This window comes from Pocillopora verrucosa, chromosome 12, assembly GCF_036669915.1.
Source record: "Pocillopora verrucosa isolate sample1 chromosome 12, ASM3666991v2, whole genome shotgun sequence".
Taxonomy (NCBI): Eukaryota; Metazoa; Cnidaria; class Anthozoa; order Scleractinia; family Pocilloporidae; genus Pocillopora; species Pocillopora verrucosa.
The window spans coordinates 8,182,181-8,208,716 of NC_089323.1; the positions used below are offsets into that span (position 1 = coordinate 8,182,181).

The window sequence follows — 26,536 nt, forward strand, 5'->3', positions numbered from 1 at the left end:
TCGAAAAGTGTGCGTGATGTGATGGAATCTTCACTTAAATGGATTTATTGTCTTGTCACCAACCAGAATGAAGAAAACTAGTCATGCCTATTGCTTATAATTCACGAGAAACATAAGCAACATAGGCAATAGGCCATTTGCTCAAAACAGGTACTCAGAGATATTTCTCCAGATTTTGACGTGAACGCTTTGGTACGATTGATACCTTGCAGAATTGTAGTTTGCTACCCAAGTTTTCCTCAAAGTGAGTCCACTTAGTGCAGTTGTCCTTGCTGCCTATTTGTGATACATCAGTTTCATAAAAATTATCTTCTTTACAAGCTTTTGTGAGTCTGACGATTAATTTAAGCAGTTATTTGCCGGCTTTTTGCAGTACAGTGGTCCTTGGATATTGAAAGTTGTAAATGTTCCACATTCAAGGTCTGTGCACAGTTCGTCCACTCAGTATTATTAATATCTTGTTCTATTTTTAACACAAAAAACCATCTACGGTTATTAAGATTACGTTTTCTATTTAAAATTTACCTAAAGCACGTTGTTTATTGTTTATCGTTACAGACCGAATTTTCCCTCTCGGATTTATGGTCCAAGCGCAAAGCGTGCAGGCAATAAATCGAGTGGAAATCGAGCGTTACTAAAACTCGAAGAAACCAACTCTAAAGTTCGGGATGTCTGCCTCTGAGTTTTGTTCCTGCTCTTCGTTTGCGTGCTTTTCCCTTCAATATATTTCAAATTTTTCTTCGAGACATTTTGGCGACCAAAACAAACCTTGGGATTTGGCGGGCCGTGCAGTGAAACACGGCCCGAAAAATCGACCAATTATAGCGCACTCACCAACTGAGAGATAAAATAATTATATTTATGAGCCTAAGCTCGAGTGCGCGTCCGTTGCTCGGGAACCACATTTTAAATACCACATTGTCACATTAGAGGGAGTGCAAAGGGCAGCAGCCCCTTTTTGTACAAACGATTATGACTGGTAGTCGAGCGTCACGTCCATACTAGAAAAATTAGAACTTTGCACCCTTGTAAAAGGGACGAAAAGATCTCGCTTGATCGTTATGTATAAAATGATTCATGGTTTGGTTGACATTAAGATTAGCGCTTTTTTAAATTTTAGTAATGAGGCCCGAACCAGGAGCAGCCATACACTTCTTGAACCTCACTGAAAGAAAGACGCGTTCAAATTCAATTTTTCTCAAGAACCGCTATAGACTGGAATAAGCTCTTCCCTGCATGTCTAATGTTACGTCTCTAGCCGAATTTAAGAATTACCTTAGTTCATTAGGTTAATAAGAGCATGTCAATTTGTAGAGTTCACTTTTTAGTCTGTACTGTACTTACTGTAGCTTGTAATTTTTACTTTTGCAATTTTAAGTGGTTAGTGTGTTGCCTAACCGGCTTTTACCGACCTAATTGAGATGGTGATGATGAAGGAAACCGTCATAATCTACAACAGCGATCCTCGCCTTTCTTTACTCGACCCAGCTTTCCTTGCTCGTGTTTACACATATCAAAGGTGGGCTATCTTATTCAAAGAGTAACTTGCCTGACTTTTTATTGAATACTCAAACGATCGTGTTTGCCCATGGTAAATTTTTATTTCCTCTAAACATACTATACTGTGACAGCTTGTTTTCAACAAGTCCAAGAAGTTCATCTTCTTACTTTCGAGGATGTTTGTGGCTGCACACGACCTTTGTTATCGCTGTGAATAAACTCCCAGAGTTGTTTAGCACTGTTAGCATTGCCCAAAATATTTGCAAGCCTTTCCTGAGGCAGTGTGAAAAGTTCTTGAACACTCTCCACGTTTCTCATGACAGATCTGGAAAAATAAGTTTAAAAAAATTACAATTTATCTTTCACAGAGCAAAAAAAAGGGGTCCAGGATGAGGTCTAAACTGTCCGTCGTAACCTACTACTGGGCTTAAGACAAGAATTTCAGAACTTCTCTAACGTATACAAGTAGAGATAAAGAAGTCATGTCTTGCACAGGACCAGAACTCAAATAAAGCATATCATTGAATATAGCCATCCGGAAGTTTTACCGGTAGTTCTTGAAATTTATGCCAGGAAGCTTTAAAATGAAGTCCTTAAACAGAAAAGAAAGCTAGAATGAACAAAATTACAACGTACATGAAAAAACAAATCTACATTCAGAACTATTCAAATGAAATGAAATAACTATAAGAGAGAAGAACGAGACCCTAGTTTCCATTCGTTTTCCGTTTTACCCAATACTCAAAAGACTATCATTTCACCTTTAACACCAAATTAGACTTAGCCAGTATTTTGTCTTCCCAAGTCAGAAGTCCGTATCGGAAATCCTTATAAGACACCTTGGCACTGCCTTACGTCTTTCTTAAAACACAAACAACTCATTTCAAAGTCTTATTAGCGGTCAATCCTCGTTGTCTTTATCAACTGTTCCGTCTTAACCGGTCTAAGGTCTTTGGAGACTCACCCGGCCTGTACCAGCATCCTTTACTGACTCACCTGTGGTCCAATGTTGTATGTAACATCTGAGGCAACTGCTGTGGAGTCAGAGCCCACAGCCATGGCTGTGGCGGCATCTGGTTCAGGACATTTTGCCTGGAAAACAACACAAAAATAGAAAAAAAAAGTAAAAATCACTCTACTACTACTACGCATCTCCAAAACGATTACTATAATCCATTTAGCGGTATGGCTCCCTTTCTACACCTTATGCTGTTTATTACGACAAAATATCAATTTAGTTGCGTGAAAAGGCGAACAACTGCGTAAAGTTACATACATTAGCGATCAAAACGATCATTTGTGCGTAAATCAGATTCAATAACGATTTTGCATTTGAATCAGCACTCAATAACATTTTTATGCATTTTGGGCGTAGGCGTCATTCGTCAAACAAAGGAGAAAAATGTAGTTTCATTTGCGCCAACTTTCGAGTCATTAACACCATCATTATATAGACAATACACAAACATAGTGCATTTAGTAACATTTTATCACACTGTTTGAAATTCAATAGTGATAGTAAGGACTGTAGGAGGGTGGGGGGAGGGGGGCATTTTAAGTAGCTAACCTGCTGGTCACCTCCTACTGCATCAAAATTAAATTAGTGGATCAAGACCACGTTGTGTGGAGTCAGTTAACACGCGGGTAAACGTAACTTGATCTTTCAAAGGCTTCCATAGGTCTGTTCTTTACGACGCCAAGCAAATATTACGAAAGCCATAAACAACAAGGTTGTTTCATCACGAGAGACTCACCTTCAGATCATCAAAAAGCTCAGCTGTTGCATACGGGCTGTGACACCACAAGAGTTTCAACTGGAAGATCAACCAGAATCATCATTAATTACCATTATTGCTTTAAGACAACAAGAAGCCAAAAAGCATTCATAACACGCACCTTAGGAAAATGAAGTGTAAGTAAAGTCAACTTGGAAGATATGTCATTGAAGGATACCTCACTAGACAAACTTGACTTCGCCTGAAGGAAAAACAAACAAACAAACAAACGGGTAAACAGATAAATAAAAATAAAAAATGTCGGTAAAAAACTGTTAGAAATTCACGATGGGCGATTCCAAGTCTTAATTCCTAATTTTAAAAAGAGAGTTAAAGAAAAACCAGGGGTAATTACAACATCATTGGATTCTGAGGTTCGGTTTATACGTCACGTAAGGAACAAAGGTCAGTGACAAGAACTATCTGTGTCCGTGTGTCCTACAAGAACTAAACTTGTCTACTTCACACGACCATACAGAAGCATAGAAAATCAAGATCACTTGCAGTGGATTCTTAAGTTTTGGATCACTCCTAAACGAATAACGGGCACTAATTTCATTCTGATGAAAGATGATGTTTTCAGTGAACAACACAGACATACTCGCACAAAACAAACTCCAAGTACTCTCGATAAGGGACGACCCTACGACCTTCCGAGCTGTATTTAGGATGCTCTGCCACTGAGCTACGGGAGACTCCTGGCAGGCTAGGTCATTTAATTCTTGTAATTAAATGCAAAATTTTACCCGATCCTACCAACTGTCCAGGTGTTGGGAATTTCCGTGTATCAAACAAATTGTTAATTTCGAGTATTAAGAGGTTAGATCTTAATATTTTCATTTTCGTTTTTCTTCCACTTAATCTCACTTTTTCCACCTCAATACAGATGGCTTGCATCGGGAGAAAATTTCCTAATATTTATAATACAAACAAGTTGTTCGATTCAGTTTATTCTCATTCTAATCTTAGCTCAATTTGTTCTACAGTGTGTTCACAGCGCTTAATTGTAGATATATTTGGGTCTAGGATTCTCGATGGCCTCAGATTCAGCGCTCGCAAAAACCCCTGTGCAGTAGTACGGGAAGGGCACGGTAGATTTCCCACTCGGACGAGCAACTTTATCTCCCTTCTTGCAATATCTGATAGTTTAAGAGTTGACGCTAAAACATCTCAGTCTTTTATTTCCTTTTCTCATCCCCTACGAGGTAGGGCTAGCGGAGGAATGCCTCTGAAAGTGACATATGAAAGTTGCTTTCCCGAAGGGCAAGTTGGCATTTAAACTGTTTTCAAGCCCTGCCTTGGATGTTGTTGACTAGCGCAAATAATCCCCCCCCGTTAAATTAAAAAATAAACAGAAAAAGCTACAGATAGGTCCAGTACACATCCCATCAAGAATTTCCACACATAAATCTACAATTCTCCCACATGTAAAACGGCAAACACTCAAACAAAGAGCCAAAACGATAAAAATTAGGAAAATCATTTTATCACATAAACTATGGTGTTATATAGGGATTTCCAGCCCTGAGAAAAGCGTAACAACACACGTGAAAAAATAGGATATTTTTTCACGTGTTTAATATCGTCGATCAGGTGCTGAAACGTCACTCGGCTTTCGCGCCACTCGGGCAGGTTGATGAACGAACGGCAAAGCCTTCACCATTCACAATCCAAGGTCGTTTAACAGAATTATTGCGGATTATGGCAGCTGAGACGCTGAAAAATCCGTATCGCTTACAGACAGTGACGTGCAAACTTTCCTAGATGGGGAAGAAAACCAAAATACGAAAAGGGAAACCGCTTTGGTGATAGCATTTCTCGCGGCCGGGAACGAAAATCGACAACTGGAAGATTTACCACCAGCCGATTTTGGCCGTGTACCTGAAATATTTCTTCTGTCGCTAAGGACGACATAAATAACTGACAATTTTGTATATTGAAAATTAGGCCCATTGTTTGTTTCCATCTCGAGTATGTCAAGCTCTTTAGGGTTTTTTTTATCAGGGGATTGTCGATCCTTTTATTTTCATTCATTAATAAAGTCGACTTTTGTCGGCAGTAAAGGGCTATTGTGTTGATATGATAAACAAAATAGTACATAGTTGTTTGTAGATGTGATATTTCTGTTCTTGTGTTCAACTCGACATCTCACTCGTGAGCTATCGAGCTGAACACTCCAAGAGAAATTCCATATCCACGCACGCCCATGATCTCATGTTCAACTGTAATTGAAACTTGAAAATTACTTGATGGACACTTCGAAGCTAATTTAATTTTCACCACAGGATTACGATGGATACTAACCTGCAGGGAAAATGACTTGTTTGGATCGAACTCGATCAACAAAATGGGTCTTTTGTAGAACCTGACCATAGCCACAGCCTGGTGATACCTTGAAAGTTAACACAGAAACCATAGACATGGTGGATATCTGCACAGAATCGTATTTAAAAAGCTTTACACTTAATTTGATCAAATTTAAATCTTAGTTTAATCACTCCAAACATCATTAGGATGGGATGACACTAGCACGTGATCAACAATGGTACAGAACAACTGCAGTGTTCGATAAGCTTGGAGGTCATCAAACGTGTTCATCAAATGCAATTCAAATCAGACAGTGCCGACATTTCTAATTTTTCTCACCTTACGGGTGAAAAAGTAAAAAAAGGGCACGAAGCTGCCAACTTATGTTAGTAGAGAACGTTTGTGTCAAAATCCATGAAATAATTTCATTCTGGCCCCCAACCACTCTACCCAAAATGAGGAAAAACCTGTGCGTTATAGCATTGTTCAGTCAACTTTGCACTAGAAATTGGAGGGAAAAGATTCACAAACAGCAAAATCATTTAAAGACTTTTCATCCCACTTCGCAATGACTAGTATTAAAACGAAAAGAGTAGTTATTTATTTCATTACAATTTGTAGAAGAAATCGTTATATTTATAGCATAGTCATACGACGTTACCCAGAGACGAGAAGAGCATTGTTACATTTACACTACAGAGCTAGCAGTTTGCCGATCAATGTTTGTATTTGAGCAACTGCATACCTACCCCTCCCCCAACCCAACTGAAAAGTCAACTGATGACATGTTAGGGTTAAGGTTGGGTCAGGGGAGGAGTAGGTGCACAGTTGCTGAAATGCTAACATTGATTCCCGGTTACATAATCATGCGATGTTACTAAGAGAAAAGAGTACAATAAAACAGGTCAAATAACAGATCTACCTTAAAGGCTTTTTTCCTGTCAACTGTCTAATATTCTATACTATGTAATGACAGATAGAGTCTATAGATCGTGGTAATACTACAGACAAATACTCACAGTCTTCCGTTGTTGAGCGAGCCAATCAAATCACTCACACTCTTACGCTCCACACAAATGTCTGGGGTAAGAATGTAATCACCAACCTGTAAATGTGAAAGAAAAATAACATTATTTTTTGGCAATAGTGGTAAAAATTACAGAACAGAGCCCCACAAGCACAATGTTATGTAAACGCTACAGCTGGCTACATGATCAGATCACTCAAAGCAGGTCACCCAAAAGGCGACTTCCACTGTAACTTTAGTCGCCAGATAATTTCTTTGTGGCGATGGAAAACATATTAGTGGAAGCTTGAGGAGATAAGGAAGATAATTATGTACAAACCTCTAAAGTCACAGGTTCTACATCAATCCCTCTCCGATGAATCAGTGAAGGGAGCTCACTGCGGAACTCCCGCATGTCGACAATGACCTTGAACAACACCAAGTAGTTACTAATGTGTTTGGCTAACTCCTCACCGACTCTAGTCCAAAAACATTTAATTACCTGAATTGTTGGACCTATTTTTTCAATTTCATTGCGCTTACATTGCTGAGTCCAAATATGCTCAAAAAGAAACTTTTTTTCCCGGTGCAATACACCTTACAATTTCTTGGGGATTCTTTGAATTAATTTACACGTGCACCTCATTTCCTTCCATAAACATCCAGGCGTTCATTTCAAACTTAATTGGCAAACCCGGCGTGGCACTGACCGGTAAGGCCAGCGTTTATTATCGGAGTACAATTTCGGCCTTTTATAAACTTATGTTGCTTGTTTATCAACCAGCCTCCGAGAATCAGGTTTGGTTGGCCGAAACAGAACAATTTTTACCTTCGTCCCACTCCCGTCGCAACAAACTGTTACTGAGTTTTCTATTCGAATTGAAATTTCCATGTAAACACTCTCACGAATGAAATGTGCAAATTATAGAAAGGTCATACCACCGCAGTGCTGCCCGCAAATAAAGTTATATTAAGGGTTGAAAATTCAATTTTGAAACAAATCATGAATAGACACTGAGCTCAACACAAAGGTTAATAAGAACTTGCTGCGGATCTAGGAGGTGAATTTTTCCAGCCTGTTCTACAAAGAAGTGGTCACTAAATTTTCCATTCGCCTTCTGTTTTAATAAAAACTTCGACAAGAAGAAACCTCGGTTTTTACTGGTGCCCATTGGGGATACCAAAATTACCAAACTGATTATCCATAAAATACTAAGGTGCTAAATTATTTGTTATACCTTTCTTGATTGCTTATTTCCTTCCTCGCATGTTGCTGCTTTCCTAGTGCTCACAGCATCTGTCGCCTTAGACGGGTCTCTACTCAACATCATGGCTGCACTTGTTTTACCTTCACGTTCCTCTGGGACAACCATGGTCTGCCATGTTGAGCGTGAAATTAATAATAATAATAATAATAATAATAATAATAATAACAATAATAATAATAATAATGATTAAGAAAGAACAAGCAGCCTATATTAGTCTTACACAACAGATATGAGATGTGGGTGCTTACGTAGAGTTCCGCTTCATGAGCCTTACTAAAAAAACATGTAATAGTGAAGTGTTGCAAACGAGAGTGAAGTTGAAACCCAGTCATTCACATCGATTCATTTTCAAGGAATGAAAGCAGGGGAGAAAGGCGTACATTACCTTACCAAGCTTCACTCCACTAAAATGGCAAGAAGTTCAGTTATACCTTTGTCTTAATGTGCAAATGCAAAACTTTTACAACAGGCAAAAACAAGAGTGCGATTTCTGACACTTTTGTTCCACTACTATGCCATGTTATCATACAAGGGCATCGGAACACACCCAATATGCCACTGTATTACACTGTAGATCTGAGCAAAAATATGGACGGAAAGCACAACAACAAAATGGCCACACTGAATTATCCAACAAGAAGTTGTTTTTTTTTCTGTCTAACCCTAACCCTAAGCTAATTACTTCTATGACTGATCCCAAACTGCAAACTTGGCGTTAAGAGAACACGCACTTAATCGATACCAGGAAATACTCAGGAAAATTCAACCAAGTCATCCCACTTAACAAAATGTTGAGGCCTCAAGTTCCTGAGTCATGTCCATTATGGTAACTGTTGCTATATTCTGTGGTCAAACCTAAGAGACAGCTTTGGACATGTTCATAGCTGATTACATATCTGAGCGTGGATCAATAAATCAATGTAATTCATGTATAAGAAATAACAGAGAAATGAACCTACCCCTTTATTTTTTATCAGCACTTCAAACGCTTCTTTTTCTTTCCGAAGAGTTGTCAAGTATTTCTAAAATAATGGTTTAAAAAACATGTCTCACCTGCAAAGTTAATTTAACGAAAACTGAAAAGAAAAGCTTTTGAATCACTACCTGTTCCTCGACTGAACCAGCGTAGATTAAGAAATAAACACGAAGAGGAATTCCAGGTCTGGATGCCTTATAAACCTGTGGAAGAGATACTGATTAATTTCTCATAACGATCTGGAATTATTGACTTGTACAAAAACAAACGTAGTACTACATCAACCAACTGATAAACGAACGAAGGAATCAACCAACAAGCTTAAAAATACTCGAAGGAAAATCTAAGAATTAACTTAAATAAAATAGATAACATGTTAACGAAAGAACCAGTAAATTCTCGCGGAATAAAAGATCATCGAACGGATGAAGCATCATACCAACAAACGAAGTGAGGCGAGATAAAGGATCTAAGAACAAGATAACGAATCAAAGAACAATCTTACCAATGGACGAAAGAAATCACGAATCCACAAAACTGAAAGGCTCACGAATACACGAATGAACGTACGAATGAACGTACGAATGAACGTACGAATGAACGTACGAATGAACGTACGAATGAACGTACGAATGAACGTACGAATGAACGTACGAATGAACGTACGAATGAACGTACGAATGAACGTACGAATGAACGTACGAATGAACGTACGAATGAACGTGCGAATGAACGTGCGAATGAACGTACGAATGAACGTACGAATGAACGTACGAATAAACGTACGAATGAACGTACGAATCCCCAAAAATTGAATCAAAATACGTGCAGTCACAAACACGTCTTTAAACGGTCCAGAAATGAAGGCAAAAAAGAAAAGAACAAGCAAACCAAACAAACACACGTCTAATTTCGTAGATGCAACGAGAAGTTTTTTTGGAAATAAAACAAAAACAAAGAGCAAAGGAAATGATCGGCCAAGACAACATACTGATAGTACATTGTAAAAGAAAAACAGGCAACTGAAAACGAGAAAAAAGGTAAAAATACCTCAAGTTGGCGTATAAACTGCATTTGCGCATCATAAAGCACAACATATCGAGGCTCTACTTCCCAAAGAGTCCTCAGCAAACTGTAACGATCACTAAAAAAAACAGTTCTCCATCCTTCAGATCAAGTCTCATATTAGTTTCGTTTATTAATACAAGACACCGAAGACTGATCATGATTTATTCATCTACTAATTTGTTTATTCATTTATCTAATTCTTACTTAATTAATTAATTCTAATCAGTTCATCTAGTTTTGTTTTTCTGTTGACTCGTTTATCTGTGTATCTATTATTTGAGAGAACACGATAAAAGTTTGCCAAATTTTCGAGTGTTCTCTCAACATCCCAAGCGGTTTATTAGCCGTTAAACCAGTAGCAAGTGTGGTATATTGCTTTTATGACATAAATGAGTGAAGTTTGTCAGAGAGAATAAGTCGCTGATTCTCATGAAACACATCAAGGTGCGAGAAACCAATTAAAGCACCGGAAACTGAATGAACTGGAAGGCATATGGAATTGCCATAAAATCTTGAGTACACATTCACTTTCCAAGTGGTTTTGACTTCATGCAAATAGCATTTCCAGTAAATATCCAAATGAGAATACAGTTAGTTTATCGCTACATTCTTCTTGAAGCAAAAACATGCCAACTTTCCCTTCTAGGCGAGCACTTTGGGGAATTCTAGTCGAGAACTTCTGAAGTTCTTCCACATTAACAGCGTAGCTGGTTAAACTTCATTTCAAGTAAAAAATTTGATAATGTTAGAAAAATAAAATCTTTGTCCTTGTTTTTAACGTTCAAAGTTTCATCTTCAATTCCTCCAAACCAAAGGCCTTTAACAAATTAAAATCTGGGAATTGGCCCCGTGTGGCGCCATTTGACATAACGGGAAGATGCTTCAGTTTTCTATGGGTTTACGGGCAATTATACAATAGATTTTTGACCAACCAGAGCGCGCGTTGTGTCTAAGTTATGTTATAAAAAGGTCAAGAACCTATTTATCACTACATCGATATAACCAAAGCTATTTAGTAAAAGCAATATACGACCCTTTCAGTCGTGTTACTGGCATAATAATCCTCTTAGGAATGCCTGTAAATCATTCGCCAGTTGCCCTTTTTCTTGCGTTCTCTCGACAACCCGAGTTGGTTATCAATTCGGTAAAACCGACAGATTTACATTGTATCGCTTTAATTCGGTCCATTATTGCGCATACGAGTATGGCTAACACTCATTATGATAATTACAGTAAGTTGTTATAAGTATGCAAATAAGGCACGTTTTTTCTGTCAGCCATTGCCGCCGCGGTTTTTTTTAATGAGCGTACTACATGTATTGCTGATGAAATGTTTGCACAGCTGTAGGGAGATACAGGTATTCAAAGTGTGATAACAGTTATTACCTGCAACCTGTTAGAGGATGAATGATGGTCATTCGTGATGACAGCAGTTTTATTGGAGGGGAGTCCTGTTCTGCCGCTTTGTTTACTTCACCTGGCTGAAGTAAAAATGATATAAATACCTCATTACAAATCTCTGTTTTATGACCCGAAGGGTCTCTGTTGCGCAAACGAACTTCTTTAATGACAAACGCAGATACAACATTAAATAAAAATTATTAAGCTGAATGCTTTTCGATTGAATGTCAGACAAAACTACAAATTAAAACAAAAACAACAAATAAACAAAAAATGAAACAAAACTACAGACAAACAAACACAAAATAAAAAACCCGAAACCAAACCAACGAAAAAGGTAATCATAATGGCCTTATGGAACAGAAACTAACATCACAAGCAGACAGTGAAGAGTCACGACAGATTCAGGAAACCTACCCTTAGTATGTTGTTTGTATGAACCAGCGGCACTTAGGCCTATCTGATTCATCCTCGTAAAAAACGTTTCACATCTATTTTTATAAGATTATGTTTCCCCATTGACATCAATTTTTAATATCTCATTAAGGTAAACGATAATTGTATGTTTGTATTTTTCAATAATATATCCATGTATCACATGCATGATGTGGATACAGTTTATGACTTACCCTCAAAAGAACATTTGATCTTGACCCTTTGAGAGAAAAAAATAATAATTTAAAGCTCCCTTTACTTCTCACTTCACCGCGTTTTGATAGTAATTTCAATATCGTATTTATTACAATTCTTACATCTTCAAAACTTGGGTACAAATATGTAAATAATAAGAGTGAATATCTAGATAGTAACACGTTTATGAATTAGCAGTTTAACCCTTTAGTTTACACCCTAACATCAGCGGGCATATTCTCCATACTGTTCTCTCTACATTTCCTATGGTGCTGAAAAGGAGAATTTGTTTAACAATCAAGAGCTTCGTTAGTCGTTGAACATTTCGTTTATTCTCGTGACCTAAATGTGTAATATAGGGCGATATTGCTAAAAACTAAATAAATTAAAATAAAAAATTTAAAGATACCTTTGAATAACTGGGTCTTCGATGCACTGTTTCTCAATGGGAAAAATAAAAAATTAGTTGATCAGTAAATGATCCGAAAAACATTTCTTCAGTTAGATTAACGAAGCCGATGGGAAAGCAGACGAATAAAAAAACTACTCGCACCACAAAACGAGCAAACAAATTGACCTTGCTAACGAGTCGATAACCTGGCAAACGTGAAAACAACTACACCAAATAACGACCAAAACAGTTGAAGAGGAAAAACTCAGCGGACACGTCAAGAGAGAGAAATGCTAACAAAAGAACCGACAGAGTAACGTAGCATCCTTCAACAGAGACATCTAATCTCCACGAAGTTAAGAAATTACTTGTTGGACATTATCGGCCACTGGAAGAGCAATTTAGAGAAACTTTCACTAAGATACTAGGCAATTTCATACCCTTCATCTGACTGATCTAAAGGCGTTTTCTTCCTTGGGGCAGCCACTTTCCTTTTTGATTTCCCTTTTGTTCCAGGTTGAACACGGCGTTGACGGGATGACGGTAAATCCTATAAAATTGGACGACGACATTATTTTGATCAAAACTTACCGACATTCAACTTATTTACTTACTTCAGGTAATGGTTTGACCCGGGAGTAACATTTGATCGACCTTAAAAGGAAAGCTGGATAAAACTCTGATGATTACTCTTGCTAGGGTAGTCAAAACATCAGTCACTACCGCCAAAAACAGTCCTTCTTGGGACTACTCTCACCTGGACCATTAGACCGTACGTGTTGCAATCAAATATTTAGTCAGTACCGATTACAAAAAAATAGTTGCTGTTGAGAAGCAAAGAGCCTAATAGTTAGCGCACTGGACTGGGTTCTCGGGGTGAGAAATTTAACTTGCACATTGCCTTTCTACACCCGGAAGTACCGCTGAGTACCAGTGAACTGCTTAAGAAATATCACTGAATAAAGGGGAATTAGCTACAAAGGAAGTACTTAGCCTCCAAGAATTAACCAAAGCTGGGTTAAGTGCAATTTAATTTCAGATCTGAAAGCTTTAAGAGAAAATTCAGTTTAATTCTTTTCGTCTACAATTTGATTATTGGATGTTCTAAAAAGAATAGAGAAAATTATCCTTAACCCTGGGTTAGCAGAAATCGGCCTTAGAACAACTGGGCTGTGTGCATTCACCAGTTATTGCTGTTAATGGTGAGTCATCAATCATTAAATAATCAGGGCACTAGATTGTCGTTATCTTGAGGCACGGATGCCCTGAAAACTCATACTTCCGTGTCTAGGTGCAATTAAAACCCGTCTGTCCCGATCTTTCCATCATCCCGCATACCCCGAGGTAAACACAATAATTTTTGCCATTAGCGCATAGCGCCTCTCTGAGGGACATGATTACAACAACTCTGTAGAGAAGGCAGGCGAATCTGTTTTGGACGGCGCATTTTTTTTCTAAATATCACCTCTTAATAACCTCGTTATTCTCAATTGTTTCCGTGGTAATGCTCAAAGTTCTTGCCACCATGTAATTTGCTTCTCTCCAGAATTTTCAAACTGCTATTTGATAAATTGTTTTCCATTTGAAATGAATTCGAAACGAAGCAGCAACAAACAAACATTTGATCATTATTATAATTAAACATAATTATTTCACATCAAGAAAAATTACCGCCAGCAGGTGCCGCATTTTTGAGTAATTGAGGTATAGGAAATTAGAGAGAAAGAAACAATGAACAGCTTTTCCACGGCATCAAATGGTGGAACGCCGAGAATTCGTTTTAGCTTTACCACGATTGCTATCGGTTGCACAACCACTCCGGTCAACAGATCTGTTTTCGTCAAACAAGCCAGAAGTATGTTGGGGTTGTTTTGCAATTGGCGCCCCTACCTTTTTGTTAGAAATGTTTGCGCTAACGTCACTTTGCAGAGTCTCTCCACTTACGGAAGCTACAAAATGAAAACAAAACTCACAATATTACATCACTTAATACCCCTTAGGAATATTAAGTTTCGAGCATATCAACGTGATCATTCTGCAGTCAATCTTGGGGAAGATGGGGGAGGAGGATATAAACTCGGTTCCAAGTTTGATAAGGAGGCCAATTATTTCAAGACATGCAAACCCTGACGTAACTCGTTTCTTCATACTTTCACCCTGACACCAAGTTATTCTAGCTTTGAGACATTAATGAAAGAAAATCTTATCGAGAGAGCACTGTAATAAACTCGCTTGACTTTTGACATAACATTCTCTTTTTCTCATTTCTCGAAAAACCTGAGGAACCTAATTTTGACAATCTACTACCTCCTATTGGGCTTCCTTGCCACACCCCTAAAAATCATATCGTGAAAAAGGCCAAGACTGTTTTATTAAACTGAATAAACACAGTTAAGGTGGAATACAAAGCAGTGGTTTGAAGGTGAAAACATACATGTACCTGTCTCTGACGTCTCAGCCACTGTTGCTGCAGGTTTTATTAACTTGTTGTAAAGGCGAGTGAGAACAGCTTCGCTTCCATCACAGAGGTACTAAATTACAAAACGATGAGAACACCATAACAATAAGATGTCCGCAAAAATATTTCAATTCAACAACTTTATCAAGCATCCTGTGCATCATCTTTTGGAAAACTGTCTTCCCTCTCTTTTTCTATCACCTGGTTACTGAAAGATTCAATCTGAATGGCAAAATGCAAATGAAATCAATTTCAAACTTCATCGAAAGCTGGATAATTATAGCGAGGGATACTGTTTTGTTTGGCGCAAAATTTGAACTGAAATCATGGCTGCACTATAACAACCGTCCCCCTCTCCCACCCCCAACCACCTCTCCCTCGCTAGATTAAGATTACAACTTCGTCAAATACAATTGAAAATCCACGCGAAAAATGTATGACATTCCAATCGCCTAGTTCACCATTAAAGACTTCGCATTAAGCAGTCAGTGAGGTGGAACATAAAAGCGACATCATTCGAAGGGTTTTGCATTTAAACTCTTGAAAATAACCGGTAAGTACCAACAGTCGTCCTAGCCCATACCAACAATCAATGAAATAATCAGTTTACTTCATTAAAAAGTTGGTGCATATCATACGTTGTAAGCTGTTAGCCGAGAGAAAAAAGTCGCTGAATAAGCACTTACATCTCTGAGCTGTGAGCACGTCCTTTCGTCATAAGCAGCAATCAGAACATGACCAGGTCCAACTGTAAAATAAGGCAAAACAAAACTAATCACGCAAAAACTCACAAAAGAAACCGCAGGAAAATCCGTATATCTTATAATCTTTCAGCATCTTGATGTGCGTCTGGTCTCACTTATTGTACTTCTAGACACGATTATGCACTAGTGACACTCAAGAAATTCACAGAACCACGAATTTCTGGCAAAGACAAGCAACAGAACAGAAGCTTTGAATGACACCAGAATCAAGGACTAATCTTCTGTAAAGACTATCAATGACAATTCTACACAAATTTTCTTGGTTCTCAAAGATTCCTCTCGTTTTTTCCCAACATCAAATTTGAAGGGTGCAGAGAGATATCAAACATAGATCTCGAGCGTGGAAAATCAACTTCAGGTTAATCTTGGCAGCTTTACGGTTCAAAAACGAAAAAATATTTACGGAAATATCAATGCCGAAAATTGCAGTGCTTCGCTAATTAAATACTTCTTCCAAAGGCAATTGAAGATATAAGTAATTCTCAGAGCATTTGACAAGCTACGACGAAAAAGAATCTTTTCTTCGTCTTTTCAAAGTTTAAAACACTGACCAGTTTTAAACATTGGGAGAAAGTATTTTGCACGGCACTCTTTGCCCAAAAAAAAATTGGAATAGAAAGCGAACGACGATAAGATCTTTTCAGTCGTAGAAGCAAATTAAAATCATTGATTGATGTAAAAATCACAGACAATCAAACAAAATACAGACTAAGTGTAACAGGTACATTTGTCGTTATCAGCATCGTCCCGCTCAATCTCTGCTAACACTTCTGACACAAGCCTCCACTTCGGACTCTCCTCCAGAACTAATTCCTCTGTTAATGGAAAGCAAACCAAAGAAAGAAAAGAGAAGAAAGAAAAAATGTCACAAGTTGTTCTTCTACATAACATCAATTACTAAATCTTATCACAAGGTGCTCAGTGAGCAAGCAATGTCTGCTAATCCTGTGATCTGATTGGTTACACATGCACCAGCTAGATGACCTCCTCCACTCAAGATTGCGCACCTTACCGGTTCAACGCGTTCTTAGATTCTGGAAAAATCTTCTTAAAAAAAGGGGTATTCAAGGATATGTACAGCAACAGAAGGGCGAATAAAACTACAATCAATCTTTCCCAAAGGCAACTCGTTGGACAAGAAGACAGAAGGCCACACCTTCACTGTTGCTTACAACTTCAATTTCCTCCTTTGTTTTGTCTTTGTTTGATTAGTCCTGTTTTGCTTTGTCTACTGTAAAAGTTAACAGCCTGCTAAGAATACAGCCGCTTAGAGTCTTCTGTCACAATACTTTCTATACATAATTTGTCTTTTTTTCGGCTGAGAAAAGTTGCAAAAATAACAAAATTTATCTACTACAAACCTTTCTGATCCTTATCCTTATCGCTGCTGTAGCCTCTATAGAAGAGAGAGATAGTGAACTAGGCGCAATTAGAAGAAAAGGAAAAAAGAGAGAAACTTTGGGTGCATCCAGTGTGAAGTCTCTTAACCCTTTAACCCCTAAGAGTGACTAACATCTAATTTCTCCTTACAATATCACCCCTGAATCAAACATTGAGGTCATGAGAATAAGGGAGATGATCACCAACAAAAGAATCTCTTGATTGTTGAAAAAATTCTCCATGTCAGAACCCGAGGAAATGTCAAGGGAGTAGAATTGAGAATATGCATGCTAATGTTAGGAATTAAAGGGTTAACACATTGTTCATAAGATCACAACTCATAATCAGTATTCACATCACTTAAATACGTTTCGCAACACAGATAATCATAGTCAGCATACATTCATGCATATCACGGTGATCAATTCCCATGAAGGAGTCCTGCGCAAGATAAGATACTACATCCAGCAAGTCGAGAAAATACACTGTATAACCTTTTGAGTAAGACGAGTGCTTTAAAGACCCAGCCCCTCAGCTTGATGGGGGGAGGGGGGGGGGGGGAAGAAATCAGATCAGAACATATACACTGGTCACCAAGCCCCCAAAAGACTATCTTCTTCCTTAATTCCACATCAACTGTATTCACATTAGAAGCCTACATTGTGCAAAGGGCAGTATTGGCAACAGAATGGGAATACTTAGGAGAATATTCACTTACTTAGAATTCTCTTCCTTCTGTTGTGATGTTTCTCCTTTCATTTTCTTGTTTTTACTTTCAGTAAATTCAATAACCCTTGCCTTTGCATGCTTTGAAAAAGAATTTAAGTTAAAGTATTGATTATAAATATATGAAAATCATAATAAGTGCACTGCAGTTGAAGAAATGAATATAGAATCGATCCTCGCAGTTATGAACACTACTGAAATAGTAGTTGAAATAAGGCCTGAAAAAGATTCAGGTCCGTACGGGATTTGAATCCATAACCTCTGCGATACCAGTGCAGCGCTCTACCAACTGAGCTAACAAGCCAACTGGGAGCTGGTCATTATGCTGGATCCAAATAAACCTTCCAAGAGGTAAATAATGATTGTTCAAAAACTCATTAATAATTCATAAGCCCATTAACCTATCAAATGGTAGATAATACATCACGTGCAGTGACTTTATATCGATAAACCTCATCCTTATTAGTATGCGGTGTTTTATCAGATATAAAGACGCTGCACGTGACTTACGATGTTTTTCTCGTATGCTAATTTCTAACGTTCACAAAAGCATAATTGTTATGAACTCTCTTGACACACGCTTTTCCAAGAATGTTTTTGAAGCCGTTCAAAAAACTCGCAGCACGTGTTTTATCGGGTCAAAAACCACTCGGCTACGCCTCGTGGTTTTAAACCCGATAAAACACTCCCGCTCGTTTTTTAAACATTACTAAATGTATGAAAATCATATATGTGCACTGCAGTGGAAGAAATGAATATAGGAGTGATCCTCGCAGTTATGAACACTACTGAACCAGTACTTGAAATAAGGCGACCTGTATTGCAGAGGTTATGGGTTCAAACCCCGTACGGGCCTGAATTTTTTTCAAGCCTTATTTCAACTACTGGTTCAGTAGTGTTCATAACTGAAAGGATCGCTTCTACATTGATTCTAATACAAAACTACGACTAAATATAACCTGACAGAAAAACAACTTACCACAAACAAGGAATCTGCAGCATCCATGAACATCCAAAGTGAATGATTCTTGACATCACGTTGACTAGCCCTGATGGTGCATTGTACATTTTGTATGTTAACACATTACAAAAACAACTCAGTCAAAATGTATCTTTTCCTAACAGATGGTTTGTCATACCATGGGAACGGTTTAAACCACACAGGCAAGGAGGCAAACTAGTGGGGTATTTTGTGAGTATGGTATATGAGTTAAAACCAAGCACTGGACAAACTACATGTAATATTATATGGCAAGTTGAATTTTACACTCATCTACGGGTAGATTTAAATTTATTCTTACTTATGATTGATTGGAGGGCAGACACATTGATAATGTTACCATTATAACAACATTCTGCCTTTTTATCACATAAAAAATAGATTCTTTTTTGTCATAGGTTTTGTACAGTAAAACATCAAAATGTAAAAAGGACGTAAGTGACACACTTGGCTGAACCACTTTTTTCTTCCTGTCACATTTTCACATCATCTGTGATACTGAACAGACACATCCAATGTCACCCTGTGGGCTGTGAGTGCAACACATGAACATGTATGCTGGCCTATTCACCATGCTGTATAACTTTTACAGTACATCCAAAATATGTTTACTTAACACATTTTATACATAAATGAAGGAAAATGTGAATGCTGGAATAATTATAAGTACATTTTAAGTATACCTGAGTGATTCCAGAAAGTTGTAAAATGTCACACAGTCATATTGTGTAAGATAGCTGTGATGAGAGAAATAATTATGATCATCGTAAAGATTGAAGTTAGACTGAATTATTTCAAATTATTATTTTCTGGATGCATTGGTTAAAAATAAAGCCATCCCAAATGCAAATTTCCAGTAACTTTCAGAGAGAAGTGGCCCATACTTAGAAATCAGTAAGCCTGGCTATCACTATTTAAATCAACAGTTTAACTGTCTTAAGTACTTGAATATGTATGCAATTACAGTAGGATAAGCCGGAGAACTTTAAGATCAGCAACCAACTGTCTTGTCTTGTTTCCCTACAACATACAAATGCATAAAATTATCACTGATAAGGAAATAGAAAGCAATTTCACAAAAAAAAGAACCACAAGCCCCATAAATGCCAGTTAGTTACTAATTCTTTCCTAATAACCTAAGGTCTTTGCATTTTAGCAACTTACATTGAGTAAATCAGTCATTATTTTCTTTTTTTGCTCTTTTTTTCCCCTAAAACTGAACAATTGAAACTGACTGAGTAAAGGAAATCTTAACATAGAGTCTCACCAGTTGATGCCAAACAGGATTAAGTTGAAATCTCAGGATTTTGTCAAAGGATTTGCTGATACTGTTCTCTACAGTCAGATCATCTGCATCAAGCTACATGATTAAGAGAGAAAATCATGGTATTACTCATAAAAAGCATTATCATGAAGTTTCTCCACAACTGGTCCATTTTCAAAACTTTTACCTACTGTAGAAACTTAAAATCTATTCACTTAATATCTTCTCTACAATTTTTAAATTCTTCCAACTACTTTGAAGCTTGTCTAAAATCCTAGCAAACAATTTTTCCCAGTTTCCTTCATTCTTAACACAATTTTATTTGGTGCAAAAAGGCTTCCAATGTCATGACGAAGTTCTAAACTAACCTAAACCTTTCTAGCATGACAAAATGAAATGGTATTGAAATTGTAATTAATTCATAGTTATTAACAGGAGGGAGGCATCTAATAAATACAATCTACATTCACTTCACCCTTCAATTATATCCACATCCGAAAAATTCAAGACATCATCAACAATCTCTTGACTAAATGTTAGATTGTAAATGATGTAGACAATCTCTTTCTTTGTCAAAAAGACAAAATTTTCATTGATGCAACAGGAGACTCACTGTTGGATTTGCTCTCTTCAGCTCCTTAAGGCATGTATTGATCAGATCAAGAGCTGCTGTTTGAATTGCCAGCATGGAAGGTGTTAGATGGAGATGAAGCTCAATAACCTCTGGCTTAAAAGCAAAAATTTGCACAAATCATCACTAACAGAATGAAACACAATGAGCATTATTTGATTCTTTGACAGTGTGTAATTGTCAGTGTAGAGACAAACCACGATGGCTTGTTAATAAATAATAAGGGATGCAAGTCTATCCTACTGTAGGTTACTCCATATATTTCATCAACTTTCCCAAACCACCAACTTCCCACATTCTTTCAGAAAAGTAGTGCCCAAGGACACAACAAATTGACCAGGGTCCACACTAAAACAAAGACTTAAATCTTGCAAACCCATAATCAAATGTGTTAAACTTGTTAAAGCTTGGACCATAGCAATTCCAAAAGCCACCTCTGATGGAATCCTTCATGATTAAAGTCTAAAATGTGCCAAATTAGAGGTGGACCAAACTACATTTGGTGATATATTTTTGGATTTAACATCGTATCCTCACCTTCACTTATTTAAAGTCCCAGTACTAAGACTAAGCATTTATATATGTCCAGTCACTGATAGTTGGTTTTCAGGGAGACATTTTTAAGCTTAAAAGATTCAAGCAGATTGGCTGCCAAAACTCCAAAACATACCTTGTGTTTTTCCAGAAATGCTGAAACTGTTGCATGAAACCTAGATTTAAAAAGAACAAATATATTAAAAGAAAGATTAGATTAATGCTCAATCAATATCATAAGGACTTAAGTGCTCAATTTTATTGATAATTATTGTTTCTGAATAAATAATCCCAGAAGAATCCCTAATCCCTAATTCTACACAGAACAGCAGTTCTGTTGTATTTCACACATGTCAAACTATGATGCTATGAAATTGTTAATCGTTGATCTTCCAAAATTAATTAAGAAATACAAATCAGTTCACAATTATACACTGCACGCAAATTTGGACCAAACTACTCTTCCTTAGGTGCTGGTTCCATATATCAGACTGCATGTAATTCTTATTCAAATACAAATTTTCTTTAATATGCAAGTCAATTTTATTTCTGTTTCCCATACCTAGGCCAAAGATATAGTCTTCTTACAAATAAATTCTTCATCACTTTTTCCACTTGAAAAAAACCTGAAGTAAAAGCCTGAGGATTGTCTGATAAGGCTTTGATGAAACCAGTCTGTAAAGAATCAAGCAACAGAGTCAATCAATAGAAAAAAAGGGCTTAAGAAGGGTAGAATGAGGTGTACAACAAACTTCATCTGTATATGGTGTACATGTATATGCACATGTCCTTGTACATTACACATCAATAACCCACTAAGTACATTTTACATCAATTAAACCATCTAATTCACAACCCATCTCTTTCCTTTCTTATTGCAGTACCTACAATAATGAAGAACTGTTAGTAGTACCCACATAAACTGTTGTAGTGGCTATATAAAGTACAATTACATGATTGTACTGTAGTACCAACATGAAGTATTGTTGTACCTACATGAAGTGTTATAAGATATTTGATTAGGTTATCTCAAAATGACAATCAGATGGGAGTGGGGCAACTCCTCATCCAGAAGGGGAATTGATAGTTGCTTGACAGTGACACCAAATGAGCCTCAGAGTGTTTGTGGGTCATTAAGAGATGTTGTCATTTTTTTTTTGTTCTTTGTGGCAATAATGAGTCATAGATTATCAGACCCCTCTACAAGAGTGTGATATAGATCTAGATTCCCCATTCCTCATACATAAAGCAACATTTTTTCTTCTATGAAATAAAAAGGGTATATATATACTGTATATACATGTACCGATGCTGTGTATATAATAATTAACAATAATCAAAACACAATTTACTAATTGGTTGAACCAATTATTATCATGAGATTCAAGAGAGACACTATCTTTTTTTTAAAAAACTCGATAATACTATTAACACCTTCAGGTGATAAAATTCAGTATCTTTATTAAATCAATGAACATAAACAGTACTTCACCTTATTGTTTTCTCTGTATAATCGAAGAATGAAAGCCTCCTGACAAGATTCTATTATTCTAAGCAAATAAAAACATATTTGATTGATTTCAGTTGAAATTTAAAGTGCAAACTGCAAATCAAACAATTGGGATGTCATGCAATGACTTCACAACAACACTGAATTAAGCACTGCTATCATCAATTTTTTTGTCAAGTGCTTTGCCTAAGGTTATCATGTTTGCAGTCCAAGTCAGGGTTTTCATTGAGTCCCTGTAAAGAGTTTCAAGAGCTAACTTAAATTTTGAAACTCTTTACAATAGCCAATTTACGTTATCAACTCAGTTGATGATATTTAATTACTCTGTTCTACTCTCTTACTGATGCAGCACCACAGTTTATTTAGAAACCTACCCCCTTTTTTCATTAGGTCTCTTGTGTTAGGCTGGGAGATTTGGTGGCCTAAGGGCTAGTGTACATGACTGGAGTAGAGAAGTCTGTCTTTGAGACCTAGCCAGGTCAGTCATGGTGTTTTTATTTCAAGTACACTTTAATCTCACAGAGACACTGGACTAATATTCAATGTACTGGACTCCAGGTCAAGAAGTCCAGGTACAAGAACTGGCTAGGTCAATGTGTTGTGTTCTTATTAAGCAAAATACTTTACTCTCATAATGCCTCACTCCATCCAGGAGTATAAATGGGTAGTGGCTAACTGTCAGCAAAGCTCAACTGGAGGGGAGGAGGGGGGGGGACCTTGCAATGAACTTTATCCAGGGAGGAGAAGTAAATTACTCCTGATCACTTCATGCTATGAAACCAGAATAAGCTGCAGCCAGATGGGCTACTAGGCTCAAGAACATGTACATACTTTGCCCTTTTTGCTTAATCTAACAGTGCCTAGTATCCACACAAGAATGCAAATGGGTACCAGAGAACTGCCAGGGAAGCCAGACAAAAATAAATGCTAGTAGGCAGCCTGATGTTAACCTGTGGCTTTATGCAATAAAAGCAGGATAAGCTCCAGAACTATATTGTACCACTAATGGCTCAAGAGCACACTTTACCAGGTGTTATCAAACAAACTGTCAACTGTAGCAGACTGAAACTATTACATACTTGTGAGCACGTAATACAACAATTCCTGTCACCAGATGAATGGGCAGCTTCTTTGTCAACATGTCTACAACCAAGATTCTTGAAGTGACAAAAAGGACACCTCCAGAAAGATACACAGACTCTCTACAAAAACAAAAATTTAACTTTTACACAACAAGCAACTGGACATCGAAAGGCTCTTTTGAATGACTAAAATGACAGTTTAATTTTTTACATCACAACATGTATTAAATATTGTCCACACTATTTTCTAAACATTTCCTTAGGTAATGACAAGTATAAATTGTTTGACAATCAAGAGCTTCTTATATTGGTAATTATTTCTGGTGCTCTCATGAATGTTACTTTGATTCAAGGGAAATACAACAATGACAAATAGAGGCCAATTACTTGCAGAGGTTACAGGGTTTTTTGCCAATTTCATTCAGGCGCTAAAAAAGTTGAGTGGATTTTTGGCAAGTTACCATTTTTTAAGTACAGAATGATATATCTTAACATTTTAATTTCAAGTCTCCCTGTTAGCTTAAACTTAGTCTTCAAATAACAAATCTCTCCTCTCTAAGGAGTTGATATAATAATGACAATTGCCTCAGTAGTAGGCTAAAAGCTCTTAACTTGCAAAGTTTTTAAGATAAAAAATTGAGTCACATTACTTAATATATTGACAGCAAGTACTCAGTCTCTTAATCATTCACTCTCATGATCAGACTGTTGATTCTCCTGTCTAACTGCTATGCAATTCCTTTCAAATTAGTGTTCAGAATTTGATGTTAGATCAAGATAAACCCTACCAGATAAGTTTCCATATTCTTATTACCAAGGAGAAATTACATGTTAATCACTTAAAGGGTTAACCACTTTAATTAGAACCTTAATTTAACCTTAGCAGTACCCTCCTAACAAAATGTATGTTTTCAGTTTAATATCAATATCATCATAAAAGCAGATATTATTCAAAAAGCAACAAGGGGTCATTTCATGATATAAAACATACCTCTCTGAAGAGGTGAATTCAGTGGTGATAACGTTTGGAAGTGGAACATCTGAAGACTTAAGTTCATCAAGAATATAGTCCTGCAAACAATAAGCAATTATTGGATGAGGTTGAGCATGATATCACTAATTATCAATGCCAAGGTCTAAATTACTAGCCAAAGCTGAACACTGAGGCAGACAACAGTGACACAAGGTTTGATAATTCACATTTTAATTTATGTAAATACCGAATTTTAGATTTCTTTTAAATAATCTGCAAAAGAAGATGCTTCTCTCTGAGTTACAAAAGTTTGATAGCACTACATGGATGAGGGGCTTGGAAACTAGGCAGACATTGAACTTGACATGATAACCCAATATCTGCTGCTGCAAATTATTAGTAATAAGTAATTTTTTTTCAATTAGTCTTGGCCATCTGTTGTTGCACATGCTATTTGTAACTTACTTCAGCTATCACTGTGCCTTTCATCCATAAACCTCAGCTATGAATGCAAATACTAAATTTGAGGACAACAATGAAAGGCACTACATGCAGTATAAAATTATCATTTCAAAACTCATAGCAAATTTGACAAGATTGGACAAAAATTGTGCGAGGCTTCCAATTTTCAAGGCACCCGTACCACTTGCTGCCCCTATTTTAGGGTTGCTTGAGAAGCCATTGACCATCTTGTGATTTCTTTGTATTCCTCTTAAGTTTAACTCCACATCAGCTTGACACCAGTTCTGATTTAGTCTTCATTTTCTTTAAGTTTTGTACATGTATTTGCCTAGGAAAATCTAAACTTGTTTACAAAAGCAAGGTATTTGCAGTTTTTACAAGCAGCACTATTGACCACTGCTAAGTTAAAGGAAAAGATCTCTCTTTATTTTTTTTAACCTGTTGTTGTTGTTTTCTTTTTGTTGCTGTAATTGTTTGTTTGTTTATTTATATATTTTTTACTAGTTTCATCGGCTTCTCTAAAGTAAAATTCTTTCCAGCCCTGCACAAAAGGGTGTCATCCATTGGAGGGCAGGAGGGGAGTTAACGATCAAAAATGTTGTCTTATTTTGTTCGGATAAATCGCAGCCACATAGGAAAATTTCGACCCAGCTGACAACATTGTACGTTTGGACGGGGCTTTTCTTTACGCATCGTAATGATTGATGTGGAGATTTTAGTAAGTTTCATTCAATTTATTCCCACCTAGACTCAAGAAAAAGGAATAGGACCTACCTCTTCCTGATCTGTCGTGTTGATCACAAGGACTAAAGATATTGAGGAAGGATCGCTCGTAACACAATGAATCTTCAGAAAACTCGCGATAACTCGCTCAAAACTCAAACCCCTACAAGCCACAAATAAGCAATAATGAGGTGCGATAGAGTAAAATAATTGAAGCTCTTCTCGCTGGTGTACTTACTTGGCTGTGACAAACAGCCCGTCATCATCCATAAGCTCAAGGAACATAGCGTTTTCATATTCAGATAATGCCGCCATTTTGGTAATCCAGAAATTACCGCTGGCCAGGGAAACATCGCTCATTGCTTCTCGAACCCAGGATGTGCGGTAACTTGCCCTAATGATTCCTGATAAGAGTAGCCACAGAAAAACAAGTTATAGATCCCTCAAAAAAGAAGAAAATTACTAACTGTGACTGAAAAAGTCATATGAGTTGAGTTCTAGCGAAAGAAGCAGAAAAACAGCATGGCTGCCCGAGAGCTAAGGAAAATTTTCGCGTGACTTCATAACCATACGGTATAAAAACTTTCCGATGTTTACTTGAGGCCTTGCCCTGTAAACTTGATATTTGTTTGATTGAAAAACATGGTGCGTTTCCCGTTTTTTCGAGAGCGATCATGTAATGATCACGATAATTTTATTAAATATAC

The 26,536-nt window shown here is 37.1% G+C and overlaps 1 protein-coding gene across 3 annotated transcripts; it reads right to left on the reverse strand.

The window, feature by feature from the left end:
* Window positions 1-1,566: 1,566 nt before the first annotated feature.
* On the reverse strand, window positions 1,567-26,186 carry LOC136277243 (DNA repair endonuclease XPF-like). Of its 3 annotated transcripts, none has more exons than XM_066158995.1 (34): window positions 26,068-26,186; window positions 25,881-25,992; window positions 24,663-24,742; window positions 23,669-23,791; window positions 22,572-22,629; window positions 21,642-21,754; window positions 21,216-21,255; window positions 20,528-20,641; window positions 19,918-20,010; window positions 19,615-19,670; window positions 19,334-19,387; window positions 18,630-18,699; window positions 17,643-17,731; window positions 16,906-16,940; window positions 16,270-16,359; window positions 15,467-15,528; window positions 14,763-14,853; window positions 14,213-14,271; window positions 12,763-12,872; window positions 12,341-12,366; window positions 11,931-11,956; window positions 11,287-11,381; window positions 9,883-9,976; window positions 8,961-9,035; window positions 8,816-8,878; window positions 7,827-7,964; window positions 6,929-7,015; window positions 6,602-6,687; window positions 5,580-5,667; window positions 3,397-3,477; window positions 3,255-3,314; window positions 2,497-2,592; window positions 2,049-2,092; window positions 1,567-1,825 (listed from the first exon to the last, which is right to left on the reverse strand). In XM_066158995.1, exons 1-34 carry the CDS (start codon window positions 26,142-26,144, stop codon window positions 1,657-1,659), a joined length of 2,754 nt encoding a protein of 917 aa, XP_066015092.1. In that variant the 5' UTR covers window positions 26,145-26,186; the 3' UTR covers window positions 1,567-1,656. The 3 variants fall into 3 exon arrangements, with proteins under 3 accessions (XP_066015092.1, XP_066015091.1, XP_066015093.1); XM_066158994.1 differs by having other exon boundaries at window positions 12,341-12,372; XM_066158996.1 differs by lacking the exon at window positions 8,961-9,035 and having other exon boundaries at window positions 12,341-12,372.
* Between the last annotated feature and the right edge of the window lie 350 nt (window positions 26,187-26,536).

Coding starts and splice junctions, on each gene's coding strand:
- LOC136277243 (XM_066158994.1), bottom strand. CDS start 26,144: ATGGCGGCATTATCTGAATATGAAAACGCTATGTTCCTTGAGCTTATG. Junction 20,011..20,527: donor TGAAGAGAGCAAATCCAACA/GTGAGTCTCCTG, acceptor TTAATCATGTAG/CTTGATGCAGATGATCTGAC. Junction 11,957..12,340: donor GAAGACCCAGTTATTCAAAG/GTATCTTTAAAT, acceptor TTTCTCTCAAAG/GGTCAAGATCAAATGTTCTT.